Genomic DNA, 18,558 nt, shown 5'->3' with positions numbered 1-18,558 from the left:
GCTCCTTATAAGGGCACGCAACCGTAGTGACGTGTGCAGTCGGAATCGACCGAATCTACACGAAAGCAACCCGTAAACGAGTCATGTCAAAGCGGAAAGCGATCACCCTCGAGTAAACGCAGATCTAACTTCAACTATATATGTCTATGACTTGAACGGTGCAGAGATGGACTGTTGCAGGATGTAGATGTGTCCATTCTATTCCACTATAGCTATATCAACGTAATTGAGTTTAGTGCTTATTTATTTATTCACTTACATTTGCAGTGTTCGTGTACATTACATTTAGTCATTTAGCAGACACTTTTGTCCAAAGCGACGTACAAGGGATAGAACAGTCAAGCTACGAGCAATAGAGACCTAGTGTAACAATAAATACTACTTTACATGAGAAATAGAAAAACGAAATAGGAAATAAAAACGAAGTGCAGGAATGTAACTGCTATAAGTGCAAGTTAAGCACTAGTCGAAGTGCCAGTTAGGAAGGGAGGTGCTCTCTGAAGAGTTGGGTCTTCAAAAGCTTCTTAAAGGTAGAGAGGGACGTGCCTGCTCTGGTAGTGCTAGGCAGTTCGTTCCACCAACGTGGAACTACTTGAAAATTCTGGATTGCCGTACTTGCACAGACGGCAGTGCCAAACGACGCTCACTAGACGAGAGCAGCATTCCGGTGTAGTGCTTTTATTTATTTTATGACATCACAGTGCCTCGTAGAATCATGACTATAGGCCTACATGTGAAACGTAATTGTTAATGATACTTTAATCCGAGGATCTGTAGAGTTGATGTGAACGCAATCACCAACGATTTTCTCACAAATTCATTAACACGGAGAGTTTTCTTAAATGCGATTCCCCAAAAAACCACAAGATGGCCCACGGGGCCATCTTGTGGTTTTTTAAGGAATCGCATTTGAGAAAACTCTGGCCGAGTTACGACTGCTATTTCGAGTTCGGAAAGTCTTCTGAAGTTCAGAGCAAATCCCAGATGAGAAAACTTTCATGAATGCCAAATGTTGTCCTAAATCCAATTCCTCTTAAATTCCTCTTAAATTCCTCTTAAATTCTTCTTAACTGCGTTCGAGAATGAGGCCCATTGTCTTTTATTTTTTATCTAAAACAATAAATAATCCAGCGGTCAGAAGACAAAGATAAAGAGGTCAGAATAATGTCAAAGCTAAGAGGTTATGATCAAAGAATACAGAGAGCTTCTCAGGGTAAACAAATAGGAATCCGGAGCAAAAACAAGACAGCAAAAACAGCAGTCACCTAATAGCAATAACAAAAATGAACAGGAGGCCTAGAACATCCAAAGACTTACTTAAGAAGTGGGGGCGACACTGGTGTGTGGGGGCGACAGTGGTACAGGGGACAGAGGAGTCGTTTAGTAATCAGAAAGCTGCTAGTTCGATTCCCCACTTTTCCTTACCAAGTGTGTAAGTGTCTTTGAGCAAGACACTGAGGGCCTCATTTACTAACAGGATTGCGCCCATTTCAGGCGTAAAATAGCGGGTAAAAACATAAAACCGTATTTACAAAGGAGGCGCACTTTAGATTACCGCTGTTTGGAGGGTATAAGGGAAAGTGGGTGTTGGTCGCAAAGAGATGGGAGGAGATGCGTAAAGTGCGTCTAATTATGTATTAGCAACGAAACAAGAGGTGTTTCAGCATGACATTTCAGCTGGTAAATGAAAACTTTGTGCCTGCGAGAAATTTGAAAAACACGAACATCAGAAATATATATTTTTTTAAAATGTTTATATTTGATATATCATTTAATATAGGCATATACAAAATTGTCCCACCAGCTAGCTGTTCGGCCACGCTTTACCCAGAATCGCCGCTCATTGTATGGTTTACTTTAAACCGTATTTTCACCCATAGTTCAAGCACACCGAGTACAGTGCTCGCCTTCTGCGCAGGAGTAACGCGTATGTATTCAGGAAAAGTACTTGTACTCGAAGTACACTAACTAAACTAAGTAAATTGTAGAGACAGAGCAGCAAATTCATTTAATTTCACCTTCCATGTTTATTTTGACGTTTTAGCCTCTACCCCTAGTGCCATGCCAACCGAACGTCTGAAAACTTCAGAATCAGAATCAGAATCAGGTTTTATTGGCCAAGTAAGTTTGCAAAAACAAGGAATTTGACTTGGTAAAGTGACTCTCAGTGTGCTTACACAAAATATACAACACAATACAATACAATACAATACAAACAAACAAACAGTGCAACAGTGCAATGGACTAAGGAGTTTAAAAAAGTATGTACAAGGCGGAATGGCTATATACAGTAGCTGTGAAATGTTGCACAACAGTAGTGCAAAGAAGAAGTGGAGAGTGCGAGAAGTGCAGGGATAAATATATAAATATAAATATATATGCTACAGTGGGTTAGTTGTTCAGTAGTGAGACGGCGAGGGGGAAGAAACTGTTTTTGTGTCTGGAGGTTTTGGCGAACAGTGATCTGTAGCGTCTACCAGAGGGGAGGAGTTTGAATAATTTGTGTCCGGGGTGTGAGGGGTCTGCAGTGATTTTTCCTGCCCGTTTCCTGACTCTGGAGGTGTACAGGTCTTGGATGGTGGGCAGGTTGGCACCGATGATCTTTTCTGCAGACCTGACTGTCCGTTGGAGTCTGTTCTTGTCCAGTTTGGTGGCCGATCCAAACCAGACAGTGATTGAAGTGCACAGAACAGACTCTATGACTGCGATGTATCATCCGCTCGCATGGTTTTTCCTACCACTGTTATGCCGATGATACTCAACTGTTTCTGTCTTTCCCTCCTGAGGACACCACGGTCTCGACGCGGATTTCGGACTGTCTCGCTGATATATCCACATGGATGAAAAATCACCACCTTCAGCTGAACCTGGCCAAAACGGAACTGATGGTCTTCCCAGCCAAACAGGTCATCCACCACAACATCAAGATCAATACTGACTCTTTATCTCTTGCTCCATCCAAAACAGCAAGAAACCTCGGGGTCATTATTGATGACCAACTGACCTTCACGGCCCACATCGCCTCTGTCTCCAGGTCGTGCCGCTTTGCGCTATACAACATCCGCAAAATCAGGCCGTACCTAACCCAGTATGCCACCCAGCTGCTGGTGCAAACCTTGGTGAGCTCCCGCCTTGACTACTGCAACGCCCTCCTAACGGGCCTGCCGGCTTGCGTGGTGAAACCACTACAGATGATCCAGAACGCGGCGGCGCGTCTGGTGTTCAACCAACCGAAAAGGGCACACGTCACCCCGCTACTCATCGAGCTCCACTGGCTGCCAGTAGCTGCTCGCATTAAGTTCAAGTCACTTATGCTTGCCTACAGAGTGCTTACTGGTTCTGCTCCCACCTACCTAAATGCTCTTGTAAGGGCAAATGTTACACCCAGGACGCTGCGCTCGTCTAGTGAGCGTCGTTTGGCACTGCCGTCCGTGCAAGCACGGCAATCCAGACTATTTTCATTTGTAGTTCCACGTTGGTGGAACGAACTGCCTAGTACTACCAGAGCAGGGGCGTCCCTCTCTACCTTCAAGAAGCTTTTGAAGACCCAACTCTTCAGAGAGCACCTCCCCTCCTAACTGGCACCTGACTAGCGCTTAACTTGCACTTCAGCAGTTACATTCCTGCACTTCCTTTTCCTCTTTTCTAGGTTGTTGTTTTTCTAATTCTCATGTAAAGTAGTATTTATTGTTACACCATGCTTTTTTATTGCTCTTAGCTTGACTGTTCTCTCCCTTGTACGTCGCTTTGGACAAAAGCGTCTGCTAAATGACTAAATGTAAATGTAAAATGTAAACATGATCAGCAGATCCTGAGGCAGGTTGTACTTCCTAAGCTGGCGCAGGAAGTACATCCTCTGCTGGACCTTCTTGATGATGGTGTTGATGTTGGGTTCCCACTTCAGATTCCGGGAGATTGTGGATCCCAGAAACCTGAAGGATTCCACAGCCAACACAGTACTGTTGTGTATGATGAGGGGGGGCAGTGCTGGGGGGCTCCTCCTGAAGTCCACTGTCATCTCCACGGTTTTAAGCGTGTTCAGCTCTAGGTTGTTGCGACCGCACCACAGGACCAGCTGTTCAACTTCCCGCCTATATGCAGACTCATCATCATCACGGATGAGGCCGATGACTGATGTGTCGTCTGCAAATTTTAGGAGTTTAACAGATGGGTCTCCTGAGGTGCAGTCGTTTGTGTAGAGGGAGAAGAGCAGTGGGGAGAGCACGCATCCCTGAGGTGCACCAGTGCTGACTGACCGGGTGCTGGATGTTGTTTCACCCAGCCTTACCTGCTGCTTCCTGTCTATCAGGAAGTTTGTGATCCACTGACAGATGGAGGCAGGCACAGTGAGCTGGGTGAGTTTGGTGAGGAGGACTTCTGGAATGATGGTGTTGAACGCCGAGCTGAAGTCCACGAACAGCATCCTTGCATAGGTCCCTGGGGAGTCGAAGTGTTGCAGGATGTAGTGCAGCCCCATGTTGACTGCATCTTCCACTGACCTGTTTGCTCTGTAGGCAAACTGCAGAGGGTCCAGCAGGGGGCCTGTGATGCCCTTCAGATGGGTCAATACCAGTCTCTCAAAGGATTTCATGACCACAGACGTCACAGTCAGTTGCCCCTGTCCACGCTACAACTCCAGTTTTCAAATGTATCTGCCTAGGGCAGCGTTTTTGAAAAGCATGGTTTTCAGTGTTCAGGAATACGCCGTTTTAAAGTAAGGGGTGTCATGTATTCCTACCAGACTATTTAACGGGATGCTATGGAGCAGTTAACCTGGCTATTAACTATCCTAGCTATCTCTAGCTTAGGGAACCATCTTAACAGTTTGCAGTTGCCTTTGTGTAATTAACTCATGTTAATATGTGTGAATATGAACTTGTGAACATAAACTCGTTAATATGAAGCTGCACAGGCACCCTGAGGAGTAACCATAGCAACCCAGAAACTCAATGTTTTAATTTTCCTAAAATCAGCTCACCAATAAAAGACAGTCTTGAATTCAAAGTGATCATAACTTTTAATGTGGACGGAAGGGCTAAACGGAGAAATATTTATGAGTTTCTATATTTACCCGGGTTAGTTTGCTGTAACCTCGTGAACCAAAAGCTCTAATTCTAATTTTAGCTCATGCTCCATGGTGGAACACGCAGGCTTTTTCTCCCCTATTTTAGCGGAGTGCTAAATAACACTAATGGGCGGTGTTAGGCGCAGATGACGCGACAAGGTTTTTTGTTTGATAAATAGGATGCAAAATACCGTGCGCTATATGCGGTTTGGCAAAGGCACTGATTGCGCTGCGGTCAAAATGTTAGTAAATGAGGCCCTGAACCCCTTAAACTGCTCCTGATGTATAAATGCAAATTCCTTGTAAGCTTTATGGATAAAAGCGTCTGCTAAATGACTAAATGTAAATGAAATGTAAGAAAATGAACAGGTTAATCTCCAGCGTGCTGGAACCACTGAAGCTTGAGACAATAACTCTAGACCAGAAAACTTGAGACCAAAGACCCAGCAATGAGAAAATATACACAGCCGTGTATAAATACTACAATAAATAAATAATTGGTCATGTGATTAACTAACGAGCAGGTGATTACCAAAAATGGTGGGAGAACAGACAAAGACAGTAAGTAAACAACAGATGAGAGTCTTTAGCGCCCTCTATAGGCCAAACAACATCCCAACTTGAGACATTACAGGCTGCTGTGGATATTAATATGAGGAAACTGTGAGGACTGCGGCAATATAGGGGCAGACCCTGTTTGTGTTTTAGTATGCCATTACTGTAATGTAAAATGTAGCATTGCATTTCGAAATCTTAGGGAAAACTCGGCACCACTTCAACTGGAATTTTTTGCCTCCACTATTTCATTATTTTGATTTATCAGGACACCTTAAGAAAAGCATTGCTTATTTTTCATTTCAGAGTAATATTTTGTCTTTTATTAAACTGTTTTGCAGACTTGCTGAATGCGAACTCACAGTTAAGTCCTGTGTAAGTGTGGCTACTGTTCTACAATCACCAAACTCCCTGACAGTGCTGGACCTGTGTAACAATGACCTGGGAGATTCTGGAGTTCAGCTTCTCTTTAAGGGACTGTCTAGTCCCTACTGTAAACTGGAGACATTAAGGTTGGTGTTATACATGTCTTTATTGTCATGAATTTCCTGATTATTTATGTAATGATGATTTACACCAGTATACAAGTATAGTGATAACCAGACTTTGCTAATGTGGCAGACTTTAACAGTACCCCTTTTCTTTTTTACATTACCATCAGATTCTAACACAATTTGCACTTGTTAATTATGTGTCCCTCATCCCTTTTAGAGCTTCCACTGTTTTTTCCCATCTCTCCAACTCCTCAAATAGAGGATGATAGATGTATGGGAAATTATGTATTTTAAGTTCAGATGAAATTTCATAAAAAAACAATCACAAAAATTAAGATTAAACAAATAAAGAAAAGAAACAAAATGTTAAGCACTACAGTAAAACTTACGAATACAAGTACCAGTGGACACCCTACCCTGCCAATATCACTGCACTAAGGTGTGAACTTCCATTTTCTGCAGACTGATAAAGTCCGTCCCACATAAATAATTAATCGTTCTTACTGATCAAATATCAAATCCCATACAAATGCTTCTCACGGTCCTCTACCGGTCCGTTCTTTGTTTTCCATTAAAAAATAATCCAGTTTTTGTACACAGTCCTGGTTCTGTAAATGTGAAACAAACATAGTGGATCAGACAAAACCAGGCACTATTCTACCCAATCAACACATTGCTTCAGGAGCTTGGAGAAAAGTAGTGTAATATGATTGGATGTTGAGCTCAATTATCAACAACCTTTCACCAGAATTGTGGTCTCTTCCTTTAATTTTCACTCGCGAAAGAGATTTAATGGGTTTTTTTAGGCCTTGAGAAATGAAGGATGTTTTGATTAATCAGAAGCTGTTCATGTGACAGTAGATGAAACCTGTCATTAATGTCATGTTAAGTTTAGAATTGCATTTTCAAAACATAAGGGATTTGGTGAAGGGAATCTAAAGTAGTGTAGTGTAATTAACTGAGACATGAAGAGGAATAAGAGTTATGTGTCGCCCCATTTTTAAAGGCTGCTGTGGATATTAATATGAGGGAACTGTGAGGACTGTGGCATTAGAGGGGTAGACTCTGTTTGAGTATTAGTATGTCATCACTGTCATGTGATATGTAGCAGTGCATTTAGAAATCTACGGGAAAACTCAGCACCACTTCAACTGGCATTTTAGTTGCAGCCACCCTTTCATTTTATTGATTTTTCAGGACACCTTCAGAAGGACATTGCTCATTTGTTCATTTTAGAGTAATATTTTGTCTGTTGTCATGCTGTTTTTCAGACTTGCTAAATGGAAACTCACAGATAAGTCCTGTGGGATTGTGGCTACTGTTCTGCAGTCGTCAAACTCCCTGACAGAGCTGGACCTAAGTAACAATGTCCTGGGCGTTTCTGGAGTTCAGCTTCTCTCTAATGGACTGTCTAGTCCCCACTGCAAAATGCAGACATTAAGGTTGGTGCTATACATGTCAGTATTGTCACAAATTCCCTGATTAGCTATGTAGCCTTAATATGTATATAATACTGTTATACAAGCGTATTAATAACCTGACTTCACTACTGTAATGTGGCAGACTTTAACAGTACCCATTTTCTTTTTTCATAACCATTAGATTCTAACTGAATTTACACCTCTTCATTATGTGTCTCTCATCCCTTAGAGCTTCCGCAGTGTTTTCCCATCTCTCCAACTCCTCAAATGGAGGATGATTGATACATGTGAAATTATGTATTTTATGTTTAGATGAAATTACATGAAAAAAAACTATTCTGAAATAAACTCAATTTTAAGCAATACATTAAAGCTTACAAATACCATGATAACATGACAGTGGAATAACTGTTGCCATCACAATTTCTTGTAAAAGTACCAGTGAACTCCCTCCCCTGCCAACAACACTGTACTGTTGTATGAGCTTCTATTTTCTATTGGCTGGTATACTCTGTGCCACATAATTAGCTAATTCTTCTAACTGATTAAATGTCAAATCCCATACAAAATCTTCTCACATTCCTCTACCTTCATACAGGCTACTATGCATATTAAGATAAGGGAATCTTGAGGACTGTGGCAATATAGGGGTAGACCCAGTTTGTGTATTAGTATGCCATTACTGTCATGTAAAATGTAGCAATGCATTTATAAATATAATGTATTTGAGTTGCCTCCACCCTTTCATTATACTGATTTATCGGGACACTTTCAGAAAGGCATTGCTCATTTGTTCATTACAGAGTAATATTTTGTCATTTTTTTATGCTGTTTTGCAGACTTGCTAAATGCAAACTTACAGATAAGTCCTATGGAATTGTAGCTACTGTACTACAGTCACCAAACTCCCTGACAGAGCTGGACCTGTGTAACAATGACCTGGGAGATTCTGGAGTTCAGCTTCTCTCTAAGGGACTGTCTAGTTCCCATTGCAGACTGCAGACATTAAGGTTGGTGTCAAACATGTCTTGATTGTCATGATTTTCCTGATTAGTTATGTAGCCCTTAACTATGATTCATACTGTTATACAAGCACAGTGATATCCTTTATTTGCTAATATGGCAGTGCCCCTTTTCTTTTTTTCCCTACCATGAAATTGTAACTGAATTTCCAATGACATGCCTCGCCCCCCTCTTAGAGCTTCTGCAGTATTTTCCCATTCCTCCAACTCCTCAAATGGAGGATGCAAGATTTACTTGAAATTATGTATTTTAAGTCCGGATGAAATTACATAAAAAAACATCACAAAATTAAGAAACAAAAATAAAGGAATATAACAAAATGTGAAGCACTACAGTACTTCAAATGCCATGACAACATGACAGTGGAATAACTGTTCACATCACATTTTCTTGTAAAAGTCCTGGTGAACACCCTACCCTGGCAACATCACTGTACTGGGGTGTGAGCTTCTATTTTCTGTAGACTGGTCAAATCTGTGCCACATAAATAAGTAATAGTTTTAACTGATTAAATATAAAATCCCATAAAAATGCTTCATATGGTACTCTACCGGTCTGTTCTTTTTTTCCCCTTAAAATAAACTTTGTCTGCATTCCTGGCTCTGTAAATGTGACACAAGCATAGTGGATCAGACCCAACCTTAACCTATTCCAGCCAATCAACACATCTGCTTCAGGAGCATGGAAAAAAGGGGTGTAATGTAATTGGATGTTGATCTCAGTAATCAACAACCTTTCATCTGTAGTGTGGCCCCTTCCTTTAATGTTCACTAGAGAGAGGGAATGAATGTGATAATTTAGGCATTTAGCCGATAAAAAATATTGTAATTATTCAGAAGCTCTTCATGTAATGGAATATGTAATTAATGTCATGTTAAATTTAGAATTTTAAATAGAATTTTAAATTCAAAAACTGAAATAGTCAGTATATTGGAATGACTGAACTAAGACATGTATATGAATCTGAGTTGTGTATGTTATTCCTTTTTACAAGTTGCTGTGGTCATTATTATAAAGTCACTGTGAGGACTGTGGCAATATAGGGGTAGACCCTGTTTGTGTATGAGTATGCCATTACTGCCATGTAAAATGTAGCACTGCATTTAGACATCTAAGAGAAAACTCAGCCTCACTTCAACTGGAATATTACTTGCCTCCATCCTCTCATTATATTATTTCTCAGGACATTTTCAGAAAGGGCTTGCTCCTTTGTTCATTTCAAAGAAATATTTTGTCTTTTGTTATGCTGTTTTACAGACTTGCTAGATGCAAACTCGGAGTTAAGTCCTGTGGATTTGTAGCCAATGTTCTACAGTCACCAAACTCCCTGATAGAGCTGGACCTGTGTAACAATGAACTTGGAGATTCTGGAGTTCAGGATCTCTCTAAAGGACTGTCTAGTCCTCACTGCAAACTGCAGACATTAAGGTTGGTGTTATACATGTATTGACAGTCATGATACAAATGCTTCTCACAGTCCTCTGTCCGGTCCATTCTTTGTTTTCTATTAAAATATAATCCAGTTTTTGTCTGCAGTCCTGACTATAAATGTGAAACAAACTTAGTGATTGAGAACCATACCTGGTAATATTCCAGCCAATCACCATATTGCTTCAGGAGCAAGGAAGGCATGAGTGTAATATGATTGGATGTTGATCTCATTGATCAACAACCTTTCACCTGAATTGTGGACCCCTCTATTCATTTTCACTAGAGAGGGAATTAATTTGATTATTTAGGAATGAGCATGCCAAAGTCAGGTAGAATACAATAGGGGAGAGGATGACCACATCCTATAGGTGATAAGGGAAGGGAGACAGTTGGGTGTATAGGTTCACCTATGGGGAAGAGGGGTGACAACATAGGACAAATGGGTGATAGCAGGAAAGAGGCTATCTGGGGGGGAAGGGGTTCACATGCTAATTCTTCAGGTCTCAGTGAGACAGACAGAGTACACATCCAATATTATGAGTTACAGATACAAAATAAGGCTACACTTAGTTCATGTCTCTTACAACAGTCCCCCATATGAGAATGTATATGCTCACACAAGAACCACCATGCAACAAACAATCAGAGCAGTAAGCATCAATACGTATATGTTACAGATACAAATGATACAAAATACAGTAGAATAGCTATTTTGCAGTTATATCAGTCCCCCACATGAACATTTGTATGCTCACACAAGAACCACAATGCAGCAACCAATCAGACCAGGAAAACATCAATATGCCGTTCCATCAGTCCCCCATATGAGCATTGTCATGCTCACACAAGAGTTACCATGCAAAAACAACCACCACCGTTATGCAGAGTCCTGCCATGTTTGTTAGTGTTCTAGTAGTCTCTACTATGACAAGAAGCGTGAATCAGTAACATGATGGAACCCACATATAGACCACAAACTTTAGACAAAGGACCACGAGGTGAATCAAAGGGTTCTGGAGGTTTATTCCAAGGCACTCCTGCAGGGAGTCAATTCCAACATCAAGGTAGAGGCAGGGAAAAGACTAAAGATCATTGCAGTGTTACAGTTTAAATACCACTCAGTCATGGGAGGATACCGTGGGGTCAGGGGTCAACATAAGGGGTGTGTTACAGGTGAAAGGTTGGACAGGGGGCTTGTGAGTGGGGGGGATGGGAGGGGACCCTCCTACAGATGATTCTGGAACACACACAAAAGGCTACAAAATGGTGGACATGTGATGTGTATTCCACCACCTGGGGCAGGAAGGCTGTCTGCTAGGGTTCAAGGGGCTTTAACCAAAGGTGTGCTGACTATCAATACACATGGCACACACACACACAGGAGAACATGCTTGCAATGCAATGCAATAGTAAGTATATAAATTAATGGTAAAATCAATTTCCATCAAACCCATCCAAAGTCTTCCACCCACGTGAATGGCAGGATGAAATGTACAGGTGTCCATTGTGGTCATAGGGTTGTCAATGGTCCTTCAGAGTGAGTATGTGTATGTCTGGGGAAGGGTGGACAGTCCATCACCTTAGCATGAGCCCACAGCTCCTGGAGGCCAAAAAGCCCCAAGACACACAAAAACTTGGAGGTGCTGGATGCAGTGTGGTGGTGTCAGCTGATGTGATTTCCTCTCGTTACCGTTTGGGGGTAATCTTCCCCTCTGAATGGACGTGAGGTGTTGAGTGACCTTAGGGTCGAAATCCTGGCTGTGTACTCAAATGAGGAACGTAAGTTATGTCTATAGCTTCTATAGGTTCTATGACACCGAAAGATGACCGTCACCACAGTCTTGGATGTTGCATCTCCTTACTACCTGTCTCGAGACCATAATACCTCTTGCCTGGAACCTCAGCCCGCCCCGAGCGACATGAGTTGGTGACGGTTATCGTTCGGTCTCATATATCGATAGTTATGGACATAACTTACGATCTATTTCAACCTCACTCAGACCGTCACCACGGTCTACACCTTGGATGACTAATACCATCAAGGTCGCGAGGGACAAAGAACTGCGCCTTTACAACCTCCTCACCACAGAAAGCACCGCCTTGCTCAGTGGAGCTGGTGCTGCCACATTGACCCTATATAAATGTGCAAACATGCAAGGTGCACTCCAAGAAGCAGCTGCACAGATCTCTGCTACAGAAACCCCTCTCAGAGCAGCCCATGAGGTGTCCATACTTCTAGTAGAGTGGGCCACCAAGTTACCAGGAACAGGCAGAATCTGACTGTCATAGGCTTGTGCAATGGCGTCAACCACCCAGTGTGACTGGCGCTGCTTGGACACGGGATTGAGTACGCGTTACATAGGTTCTTAACGCCCTTATCAGGCACAGATTTCCCAAGTTATCCCCCATTGGAGCAGACTCTGGGTGGAAAGAGCTGATCTCGATCATCTGATTCACAGTCTGAGGGTTCATGACCTTGGGAAGAAAGGATGGGTTTGGCCATAGTGACACACCAGAGTATTTCGGCCACCGAAGACACTGCTCACTAACAGACAAAGCATGTACCTCGCTGACCCTCTTGGCAGAACAAATCACCAGGAGAAACACTGTGTTCTGTGTGAGAAACTTGAGGTCAGCCTGGTCTAGTGGCTCATAGGGGGCCAGAGTCAGTGAGTCAGCTGCAGGCGGCGTGCTCCCTTGATAAATTGAGAGACCAGGGGATGTTTCCCAACCGCTTGTCCATCGACTGGCTGGTGAAAGGAAGAAATGGCTGCTGTATAAACTGCGCATAACTGCCTTGTCCATAACTGGATTGGGGTGCCAGATCTGACCACCTGCCTGAGACAGGAGATCTGCCCTGACTGGAAGGGGCCATGTCTGCCCCTGAACCAGGCGGTGGAGAGCGGGGAACCACCATCTCCCCGGCCACTTGGGGCTATCAGCAAGACCTTGTAATGGCCTGTGAAGATCTTGTGGAGGACATAGGGGATCAGGGGAAGAGGAGGGAAAGCATACAGCTGGCCCAATGGCCAGTCTTGGGACAGAGCATCCTGACCCAGAGGTGCCCATTGGTCCCTTATGGAAAACCACCTGTCGCAGTGAGTCGTCTCTGGCGATGCAAACAGGTCGAGCTCTGCCGAACTGAGACCACAGCTGAGCTACCACACCCGGGTGCAGTCTCCACTTGACCCCGGAGTGGGCCAGTCCTGGACAGGAGGTCTGCTGCTCGGTTCTGCACTCCCGGAATGTACACTGCTCTCAGGGATGCCAGATAAGTGAGGGCCCACACCAGGAGTTTCCAGGCTACCTGGAGGCCGCGCAGAGACCTGCTGCCCCCTTGGTGATTTATGTGGTACACTGTGGAGGAGTTGTCCGACCGCACTAGGACATGTCTGACCCTGATAAGGGGGAGAAGTTCCACTAGGGCAAGATGAACTGCCCTCACATTTATATGCGCGCCCCTCCAGCGGGAATTCCATGTACCCCGAACTATCCTGCCTTCCCAAACTACACCCCATCCAGTTAGGGAGGTGTCTCTCCAGGGACGTAGTGCGTGCCTGAATGGCCGTGTGACCTTGAGTTTCACACGCCGGTCTTGCCGAGGATGAAGGTTGAAAGCATTCAACCACCTCTGCAGCGGCCAAGCCCTGAGGAGGCCTAGTGAGACCACTGCAGCTGCTGCTGACATTGTGCCCAGAAACCTCTGATATTGCACCAACTCCAGTCGTCTGCCAAGACAGAACTGGCTCACCAGCGCTGGGAGCTTGTACACCCTCTGTGGGGTAAGCGAGGCACGCATTGTGACTGAGTTTAATTTTAGCTCGACAAACATTGTATTCTGTGTGGGGATGAGGTTGCTCTTCTCCAGATTCTCCCTGAGTCCTAAGCTCTGTACGTGATAAATTACTCTCTCTGTGTCTTTCATGACTTGGACACACTCTGGGGCACCGATTAACCAATCTTCCAAGTAAGGCAGGATCTTTAATCCTCCTGCTTGAAGGGTGGACAGGGCTGCTGCCACCACCCTTGTAAAAATTCTTGGCGAGAGAGACAGGCCAAAGGGCAGCACCCAAACCTCAGAGAAAGTCTGTGGACTGGGCACATGGGGACGTGAAAGTGTGCGTCCTTCAAGTCCAGGGACGTGAACCACTCTCCTCTCTCGACGGACATTAAATATGGTGTGTTCAGCATTTTGAATGGTAGCACTTTTACAAATGTGTTTAGACGCCTTAGATCCAGGATAGGACGCAGACCTCCATCTTTTTTTGGAATGATGAAATATTTGGAGTAAAACCCAGCAAGCTGTTCGTCGGAGCTTACCCTCTCAACAGCCTCCTTCTCCAGAAGGGTTAAAATCTCTGTTTAAAACTTTCGCCTGAACTGGGTCTTTGACCATGGTTATCTGAACCCCAGAAAAGGGAGGGGGGCCCAGCCGAAATTTTATTCTGTAGCCGTTTGCCACTGTAGCCAGCACCCATTGGTCTGACACACACTCTACCCAGCTTTTCAGGCATAGCCGGCAGGCGGCTTAACACTGCTAGGTGGCTCTACCCCAAGAACATCTGTAATTAACTTGTGATGATTTAACCATTAACCATTACATCCAGCAGCTGATTATGGCAGCTTTCACCAGCTTGGGTCGGACAGTCGCTCCAAGTCTGTTTACTAGACGTTATCACCGTCTATCTGTACGCTTGCTAGGCTCACTCACTCACTCACGACCAAACAGAGCCGTGCGATTGCCACCACAGTTTCAAACAGGCGGGATTCCTGTGCTACTCGAGACTATTTTATTTCTAACTCTAAAAATTCACCAATATAAGTACACTAAATCGGTTGTTAGGTGTGAATTTGTCAAAAATATATATATTTTTGGGGGGGCTAAGGAAACTTTTGGGGGGGCTCCAGCCCCTGGTCGTGTAAGTCCATTCATGCAACGGCTGTCCTGCCCATACACACAGACACACATGCACTCGTTCGTTCAGGACAAGCGTCGACTGACTCGAGGGGAAACAAAGACAGGAGAAATCAATTTAGGTTACAACACGTATGCAACACACAAAACATAGTGTTAGGAGATGTCTGCCTCCTCACTATTCAATGGTGTAATTTGACTATCAGACAGCGGCCGGTCACTTGAACAACCAGCATAGGATGCTTTTATTTAAAAGAGGCATCCCAACCTTGCAATTGATGTCATGTTAAATTTAGAATTGCAAATACAAAACCTAAGGGATTTGGTGGAAAATAAATTAAGTAATATGCACATCAATGAACTAAGACCCGTAGAGTAATGTGTGTTTTAGTATGCCATTACTGTCATGTAAAATGTACCAGTGCATTTAGATATCTAAGGGAAAACTAAGCCCCACTTCAACTGGAATATTTTTCCTCTAACCCGTCATTATATTGATTTCTCCCGACACCTTAAGAAAGGCATACTTTATTTATCATTTTAGAGTAATATTTTGTCTCTTCTCATGCTGTTTTACAGACTTGCTGAATGCAAACTCAGAGCTGTGCACTGTGGCATTGTGGCTACTGTACTACAGTCACCAAACTCCCTGACAGAGCTGGACCTGAGTAACAATGACCTGGGAGATTCTGTAGTTCAGCTTCTCTCTAATGGACTGTCTAGTCCACACTGCAAAATGCAGACATTAAGGTTGGTGTTAAACATGTCTTGATTGTCATGATTTTCCTGATTAGTTATGTAGCCCTTAAATATGATTTATACTGTTGTATCAGCTCAGTGATAACCTGACTTTGCAAATGTGGCAGACTTCAACATTATCCCTTTTCTTTTTTTCTTTACATGAGATTCTAAACGAAATTCCACCTCTTTTTTCCACCACAATTTGTTTGTCTCTCAAACCTCTTTGAGCTTCCGTTCATCCCTTCAACTCCTCAAATGGAGGATGATAGATTTATGGGACGTCAAAGGGTATCTGTGTCGAGAGTAGTGAGACTACCTCACCAACAAATTATCTTCAAGAAGTTCTCAGTACATAAGCTCTCTTACTGATACCACGCTAACCATTTTAACAGATAGCTGAGCTACCCCTAATTGGCCCATACTACCATAGGCTCACAACACAGGGGTAAAATCATGTGTGAGAAGAAATACACATTAAACAACATTAAAATGGTACCAATAATAATTATAATTCACTCAGTCCTTCATAATACTGAGGACGGTAGTTAGAGGTCACATTCACAACTGTAAACCTTATAACTTAATTAATTGATTTTGCGAGGGGCTAAACCATGTTCCTCGCGAACCTGCCCAAGCCATAAATGCCTCCCGGGACAGGAAAAAAAAATCACTAATGAATAAGAAAAAGATATAGGAAATAAACTAATTTTAAGCACTACAGTTAAGCTTACAAAATCCATGACAGCATAACAGTGGAATAACTGTTCACAACACATTTTCTTGTAAAAGTACCAGTGAACACCCTACATGACTGTACTGAGGTGTGAACTTCTATTTCCTGTAGACTGGTAAAATCCGTCCCAAATAAATAACTAATCTTTCTAACTGATCAAATATCAAATCCCATACAAATGCTTCACACAGTCCTCAACCGGTGCGTTCTTTGTTTTCCATTAAAATACATGACATGTTAAATTACAATTTGATTTTCAAAACTTAAGGGGTTTGGTGGAGACCAGGCTACTGTCAAATTAAGATGAGGGAACTGTGAGGACTGTGGCAAAATAGGGTTAGACCCTGTTTGTGTATTGGTATGCCATTACTGTCCTGTAAAATGCAGCAGTGAATTTAGAAATCTCCACTTCAACTGGATTTTTTGTTTGTTTCCACCCTTTAATTATATTGACTACTCAGGACACCTTCAGAAAGGCATTGCACATTTTTTTTCATTTCAGAGTAATATTTTGTCTTTTGTCATGCTGTTTTGCAGACTCGCTAAATGCAAACTCACAGATAAGTCCTGTGGAATTGTGGCTACTGTTCTACAGTCACCAATCTCCCTGACAGAGCTGGACCTGGGTAACAATGACCTGGGAGATTCTGGAGTTCAGCTTCTCTCTCACAGACTGTCTAGTCCTCATTGCAGACTGAAGACATTAAGGTTGGTGTTGGAGCCATTTCTGCTGTTTGTGATTTATTTTTGACATTTCTTGTATTTTGAATATTGTTAGTATTGCGATCTAGGCTCTGCTGTGATGTTTGGACATTATTACTGTCAATAATACTTACAGCCTAAATAGAAGTTTTCATGGGTTTGCAATTAACCAAGATAATATACACTCAGTTGCAACTCATGTACACTTGGTGAAAATGAATCCAGTCTAGTGCAATAGTCCTGCAATAAATCCCCCATCATGATTATTATATATATGAGAGTTTGCCGATTTAACTGTATGATCATTTTGAAGGATGTAGTTTGTGGTGTTGTTAAACTGTATTGTGTTAAACACAAAGGAGTTTCTGTTATTTAGCCTAGCCTGATTGAATATAGGCTGGTCAAAATAATAGAAACAAGTGTAAGTAGGCCTGCAATGTAATATAATTCAACACTTCAAACTGCAGCCTCCAAAATGAATTCACAGATTCAACAGCTTTCCAAATTAGTTTAAACAAATACTGCCTGGAAGAGGGATGTAGGCCTACTGAGATAAAGGGGAATCACCTAAATGTGTATTATTTTGTTATCAGCCAGAAGTGTTATTATAGTGTGTGTATATATATATATATATAGTTATAATAGAGCCAAAGAAATACATAATTTTACCCCGCAGCATTTTTTATTTCAACTGACCTTTTAAAAACAGCATGTTAAGGAGAAGGTTTGGTTATTTTAAACAAACTCTAAATTAAAAAAGGCTTAGGCTACTGTATGTGTAAGTCTATTGGAAATTGTAGACAAGACTGACCTAGATAGAAAAACTATGGCATCATTCTACAGCTGTTCAAATCCTCTTTAACAGATAATTCTCCAATAACAAATCCTACTCACAAGGTGTGAGATTTTGCTGTACTCTACTGCTAGTCTAGTCCTCACTATAAACTGCAGACAGGGAGGTTGGTGTTGGACATTTCTTTATTGTCCTGATTAGTTATAAGAACCATGAAAGCACAACAGTAAAACACCAACAGTTCATCAAATTTCCTTGCACAAGTGAGTGTGGAGACACCCTCTAAGCATGTTGTTCAGAGAATGGCTTACTTGACAATAAGAAGGTGCATTTATACCAGTCAGTCAGATGGGAGAATAAAAGGCGAGTGGTGACACAACATCTTGGGGAAGGAGTTCAAATGCATACAGGAGAACCTGAATCCTCACTTTGAATGCTAATGAACTTGGTGTTACCATTTGGTATGTTTGAGACAGAGGGCAGAGAACACAAACAGGAACATGGGTTACAGAGTAAAATACAAAATAATGTAAGTCAATTGAGGTCATCTGTGACACAACAGGAAAACAGTTCTCAGTTTTCAGTTCTATCGTTTTTATGTCAGTTCAATAATTACTTTGGTTTTCAGGTTTTGTGACTGAAGCATTCAATAATGGGCAACAATTCACTTAAAACACAAAGTATG

The 18,558-nt window shown here is 42.4% G+C and overlaps 1 protein-coding gene across 1 annotated transcript in view; it reads left to right on the top strand.

Moving 5' to 3' along the window:
• The window catches only part of LOC105905782 (NACHT, LRR and PYD domains-containing protein 3-like), a gene marked incomplete at its 3' end in the record, with an annotated part of 38,711 nt that overhangs the window by 18,003 nt on the left and 2,150 nt on the right, over positions 1-18,558 (top strand). Inside the window, exon 5 of the mRNA XM_042703501.1 lies at positions 5,962-6,132. Coding sequence (XP_042559435.1) covers positions 5,962-6,132 — 171 coding nt within the window. The remainder of the gene's footprint in view (positions 1-5,961; positions 6,133-18,558) is intronic.

Source organism: Clupea harengus, chromosome 24 (genome assembly GCF_900700415.2).
Source record: "Clupea harengus chromosome 24, Ch_v2.0.2, whole genome shotgun sequence".
Classification (NCBI taxonomy): domain Eukaryota; kingdom Metazoa; phylum Chordata; class Actinopteri; order Clupeiformes; family Clupeidae; genus Clupea; species Clupea harengus.
The sequence above is the reverse complement of the archived record's forward strand: the minus strand, read 5'-3'. Positions and strand labels throughout refer to the sequence as shown.